At 32.8% G+C, this 6,000-nt stretch overlaps 1 protein-coding gene across 1 annotated transcript; it reads right to left on the bottom strand.

Moving 5' to 3' along the window:
• Nucleotides 1-507: 507 nt before the first annotated feature.
• Nucleotides 508-5,296, bottom strand: LOC103498095 (glycosyltransferase BC10). The gene is made up of 11 exons (XM_008460573.3): nt 4,683-5,296; nt 4,371-4,484; nt 3,773-3,873; nt 3,519-3,590; nt 2,997-3,078; nt 2,822-2,902; nt 2,617-2,655; nt 2,351-2,416; nt 1,518-1,667; nt 1,004-1,132; nt 508-849 (listed from the first exon to the last, which is right to left on the bottom strand). The coding sequence occupies exons 1-11, from the start codon at nt 4,920-4,922 to the stop codon at nt 823-825; spliced, it is 1,101 nt and encodes a 366-aa protein (XP_008458795.1). The 5' UTR covers nt 4,923-5,296; the 3' UTR covers nt 508-822.
• Nucleotides 5,297-6,000: the final 704 nt, after the last annotated feature.

Genomic DNA, 6,000 nt, shown 5'->3' with positions numbered 1-6,000 from the left:
TGAACGGAATCTTCATTATGTTCATCATAAAAAGGGACTTTATTGGTCTAACAATGGTCCTGCGATAACCATTGAATACATAAATCTTGAACGGAATCTGCATTATGTTTTTCATCATAAAAAGGGACTTTATTGGTTTAACAATGGTCCCGATAATTTAACAAAGACTTGAAGTTGCGAGAATTGAGAATGCCTTCGCAATCTTGATTCACTTGTAGTCAACAAGTACAAAGGATTCGTAGTTAAAGAGTGGTGCAGCACATGAAATAATGAGTTAATAAGTACATGTTTGAGAGTGATTTACAAATTATTAAAATCACTTATCATGTTTTAAATTACTTTAAAATATAGATCAATTGATTTTAAATAATTAAAAGCATTTTTTGGAGTGATTTTGAAAGTGATAAATTTGATTTTAACGTTTTCAAAACAACTTCCAAACATGTCATAAATAACCTCATTGATTTAGGCATATAGTATGAGATTAGTCAATAGACATTTGATACGTCATAAAACTATGTATCACGTTATAATTTCAAACTCCTAATGTTCATAGATCAGTAGGGTCATCCTAAACTCCTAATGCTATTAGTTCTCTAGAAGTTAGCTTTATAATGCACAACCAAGTGAATTAAAACAATCCTCTATCACTCATTTATTTTATGTATAGAAAAAATTGACAATATACACCGTGGTAATAGTAAATACACACCTCTATATCGAGAAATTATTCCGTGTGACTGCTAACATCGGGCCTGAGTTTGTAGTTTCTTCATGCTCGTAGCATGTTCCTCGACCGAGAGATCGATGCCTTTACAAATATTAATGAGGCTTCACTCCAAGCAAAGACTGTCAAAATATAGAAAATGAAGAGGCTTTGCTTATTACTAGAAGGATTGGAAGCAAGCAAAGGAAAAAGAGATAAGCCTATGGGTTGTCAAAATGGTTTTTCAAGCATTTTAGTTCTAAGGAAATTTGTAAAAAGTGAAGATATAAAACTGACCATATTGAGAAGGCGGAGGGCAGCTGGACGGGTGAACTTCCTCGCGAAAAGAAAACATCTGGATGGTTTTCCCTTACTAGTACACCATTCTCGTCGATATTCAGTTTCATAATATATATTATCAATACCCTGCAGAACACGGATGTTGTCTATCATGAACCACTCAAGAGATCAACTGAAAAGACGATCTTATTATTGGCTACCAAATGGTCTTGGGATAATTATACTAAAGTGTTTTTAACCAGACAAAATCAATTGTATTAAGGGGAATTAAATCGTCGCATCCTTATTAATGTATTATAGAGGAAGGTAAGGAAATGGAGTGAATAGGAGTCCATAAATGCAAGTAGAAGATTTTTATATACTTAAAACGTTGAGCTAGTGGTTCAATTATTAACAGAAAATGAGGAAAATGATTGTTAGATGCAATAATTGGAAGTTTCACTTTACTTAGGGAGATGCAAAATGAATGAAGCCACAAAATTAACACGTGTTATGAACAAACCTCAAGTACCTTTATAGATTGTATTAGATCAGGCGTAGCATCTGAAAATTTGTATGTTACAGGATGCCAGTTACGGCGTTCATGGTCTTTGGAGTATGAGAGATCCCATGCTGAATATGTCAGTGATCTTCGGGTGAGCTCTTCTTCAAGTCCTTCTTGCTGGATCGTAAAAAATAAATTATTAGTAAACATACAAATATATTGGCCTCCTTGCTCAAGCATGAAAAGTAAATGACTTTGACTAGTATGTGAATCACGAAAATTTTTGACTGCATAGGCAATTGTTTTTCAGGAAAGTTCCAAATGGATAGTTTTTTACCATTGTTTTTTAGAAAGTCGGTACTTCTGTGTCACAATTAAAAACTTCAAATCATAAGATTAATTACAGTTGAGAATCCCACGTAGGAAAGACTAGGGGATTCAAATTGATTTTTATAAGATAGATGGGCTACTCTTCTCATTAACAATTTGTTTTGAGATGAAACTCCATACTATCATATAATTACCATGTAAATAAGCTTTAATACAAAGCTGAAATTTCACAGCTTATTAGCATACAAATGGACGTGGTCCAAGTTTCCATATCAGCTCAATTATTAATATTGCATGAATAAAGATGCATAAAAACTAATATTGGATGGTCATAAATCAGGACTGACTAAAGGCAAGCTTTTGGGAAGAGAGTGCATGCTTTTGGGAAGAGAGTGCATGCAAGAGTAAAACAAAGGGTAACAGCATGCTTAGAAGTTAGAACGTTCAATGTTATATTACTGTGTAGATGATCAGGCCAAGTTTTTTGAAATAGAAATAGCGTACTATATTGAAATGGTTGAAAATCTTACAGCCAATAAAGTCTGAACATAATGTTCATCAGGTATGCAATTGTGTTCCTTGGATGGATCATTAGGCTGCAGAACAATAGTTTTAAAAAATAAGTTCGTCATCTCTGGGAATTAACTCTGAATAAACAAGCATTGCAATTTAAATTAATATTAGTTCCTTTGTATTAAATATAATTCTTTACTACATGCTATGATTATATTATCAATATGAGGCCCAATTGCAATTTGAGAATGATAAGAAACAGCTTAAGATTGAGAATTCTCACAAATGGACGATCCCGCCAAAACTCTGGTAGTGACTTCCTCTGCATAATCATCAAACATAAAGCATCAGTTGAATAGTTAATACTCGTCCTAAACTGGAAATCAAAAGGACATTGAAATATTTACAAGTAAAAGAAAAATAAGTGACCCAAGAAGAAAACATGGGATCCCTATAAAGTATGGTACAAATTCAATAAGAAGACTTGCCTTGCAATGCTGTTGAAACATAGGAAAGACTGTAATGTCCTTCACAACAACCTTCGCATGCTTTCTTGTCAATACAACCCACTGCAAGAGAGTAATGAATGTCATGAGTAGTCTACAAAAAATTACATAGAAAAAGAATATGTGATTTGATTGGGTTACCAGATATAGTGACTACCTGAGATCCTTTCCTCCAGTTGTGAACAGGGATTACTGGATCCATTTTAGGATTATACCGCCCTTCTTTTGTGTCGGCAAAACTGGTTCAATTACTAAATTGTTAAAAATATTTACCACCAGAAATTATACAACTTCGATAACATGCATGATATCTTTAAATCCCATAAGCTGGAATATATTAAGATGTGAATGATTGTAAATACGGAAAACTAGTAGATTAGTTTCTTTATAATCTGCACGTATCTAGATAAATCACAACATAATTATAGTTGAAGAAATTTCAATGTTCAATAGAAAATAACACTTCCAAACTCTCAAGATGCCTTCCAGCATTTAAATCACTTGGAGAATTATGGTTATTCGATTTAGTACCAGTTTAACTCTAGTTGTATGGAGATGTATTTACAAGAATGTTGTTTGTACTTCAGTTATTGTTGGATGAGGGGGAGAATGGGTCAAACAAGAAAAATCACTTTTGAAGAAATAGAGCTACAAAGTATGTATAAATTAGTCTGTTTACCTGTCCACAAAACTAGTTGAAGTTGACATGACATAGTCATATGTGTAGCTGAAGTTGTATAATGGTACGCAGCTGAGAAAAGATCAATTAACTGAAACATTGTAAGGCTTGACTAATCCCATCCTTCAATCAACTTAAGCAAACAAATATCTTACAGACAAAAATGACTAAATGTTCTTAACAACTTTTATGAATTGAAGGGCAAATTAAGGACCACATAAGTGAGTACAAAGGCTATTCACATTAAGTCTCACCTATCAGAAAGAAAAATAAATCGTTGATTTGAAGAATCGGTAAGTGCATGTCTAAGCAAGATACGTTCTGCTTCAATCATGCTTGCCTCACCCCAGTCTACCTGGTATACAATATACAACATTGCAAGACAAACATACAACACGTAAATGAACTTTGCAGTGATGTAACACAAATGACCAAATAGAATCTACCTATCCTCCTTGATGTAACAATTTTACAAAAACTCGAAAGAGAAGGCCAAGGAAGCTCACTAACCCTATAAACATTTTTTATTTATGCATACATAAATATAAAGCGCTGTAAAACCATACTCATGAAAAGAAAAACATGCTGAGGTAGAAGCCTACAGTCGTATAGATTTCTTGATGTACAGTTTCTAAACAAATGATCAACTGTTGCTTTTTATGATGAAATTCATTTGATGATCTTGCATCAATCTTTGGTAAGCGCCAAAAGGCTAAGTTAACAAGTATATATACCTGAGGAATCATACATATATGTTGGCCGCTAAATTAAAACTCGTACTCCAATTACTTTACCATAGTACCACAATTTTCGGACAGTTTAAATTTCGTATTCCATTATAAGAATTGTTACCTGTATGCTATCATTAACTTGACGATTCAAAAAATAGGTCGATCTTGTAGTCGCCTTGTTAAATAAAAATCCTGGCCTCGAGTGAACAAAGATCGAAAACTTATTCTCCCCTTCCTGCAAAAAAACACGTATACTGAATTCAATAGGAAATAAAGAAATCAGGAAATTCTTCCTAACTGCTCGAAAAATTTGAAATAAAGATAGAACGTTAAATCCGACCAAATGCCAAGTAAATTAATCATTGACAAAAATGGCGAATAAGCATCCATAGCTAGAAGTATTAACAACTGAGCACTACATTGAAAATATTACCTGAAAAAACGCATCCCACACTATGTCCAACGGAAGCCGATTCCGAGCTATGAACAGAAATGCGACTTTCGGTCCACGAGCCGATTGAGGATGCAAATGCAAGGACGCCAGCATCATAACCCGACCATACCGAGACTGCATCATAACTAAGCTCCCGAAGCAAAATACAAGCAATAGAACAAAAGCAAGCTTCCTCCTCCATTTGAAGAAAGCCTTCCGCTGTGCAACCTTCTGCTTCATTAGGCTTCCTCTCCTCTTCACACAAATTTCTCCACCATTTCAATCAGAAGAAGAAAAGCAAAACATCCACAACCTCATCGTGATGCGTAACATCGTTTCGCCCATATAAACCCAGCACGATCCGTCGGCTGGGAGAAGTATTTTTTTTGGATCGTTAAAGCAACGAAAACTCGAATTAAGTTAAATTGTAAGGAAATTGAAACGGAAAATTTTGTTGTAAAGAGAATAATAGAGATCGAGAAGCTTGTGAAGAACGACGAAGCACGTGAAGGATGAATTTTCACGGCCGGCGAGTTGAGAGAGAGAGAGAGAGTTGGAGTGATAAACTTCAGTTTTTGGTGCTTAGTTTGTTTAGAGACAGTTTGATTAAAATTAGTTTGGTATTATGGTATTTATATATATATATATGCTCATCATCTTTGCGTGCAAAGTTAGACATTTCATTTCCCTTTCTTTATTCTATTTTTCTTCCTTTATTGATGAAACTTCACATGCTTAGAATAAAAACATTACATCTTTAATCTAATAAAGGGTTAAAAGATAAAAATACTAGTCAGGGCCATACTTAAACTTTGATTCTCTCGCTCCGTTTGTACTAAAAAAGAAAAATGTAATTTCGTTTTAGAATATTATACTATAATGTAAAATCTTTTAAGTTTAATTTTTATTTTAGGATTTAGGTTTTAACGTGTTATATTTTACTATTAAATTATGAATTTTGTTTTAATTTGATTTATAACTTTTTGATTTTGATTTTTACTATGTACTTACTTGATCTTAATGTCCATTAGAATTTTATAGTGTGCTTGAAATATATTTTTAAATGCTTAATTTAAAAAATAAAATGTGGAAAAAAAAACTTGACTAATTTTATTTAAATATAAATAATTTATCAATTTCTCTATTTTTCAAAAACCTTTTTTTTAAGGGTTAATTCAAACAAATCCTTAAAATAGTTGAATTAATTCACTTTCTAATAGTTCATCATAAAATTATAAAATGGATGGGTGACACTAAATTTTAAGTTTAATTTCTGTTGTTTTTAGAAACAATAATGTTGGTTTAAATAATTAATTAA

Source organism: Cucumis melo, chromosome 9, assembly GCF_025177605.1.
Source record: "Cucumis melo cultivar AY chromosome 9, USDA_Cmelo_AY_1.0, whole genome shotgun sequence".
NCBI lineage: Eukaryota > Viridiplantae > Streptophyta > Magnoliopsida > Cucurbitales > Cucurbitaceae > Cucumis > Cucumis melo.
This window is presented reverse-complemented; position numbering and strand designations above follow the sequence as displayed.

What these genes read in the sequence shown, in the direction of transcription:
- LOC103498095 (XM_008460573.3), bottom strand. Translation starts at nt 4,922, where the DNA reads ATGAAGCAGAAGGTTGCACAGCGGAAGGCTTTCTTCAAATGGAGGAGG. An exon ending in TTTATTTTTCTTTCTGATAG is followed by an intron (nt 3,591 to 3,772) that starts GTGAGACTTAAT and finishes ATCTTTTCTCAG; the next exon opens with CTGCGTACCATTATACAACT. An exon ending in ATGTTCAGACTTTATTGGCT is followed by an intron (nt 1,668 to 2,350) that starts GTAAGATTTTCA and finishes TTTACGATCCAG; the next exon opens with CAAGAAGGACTTGAAGAAGA.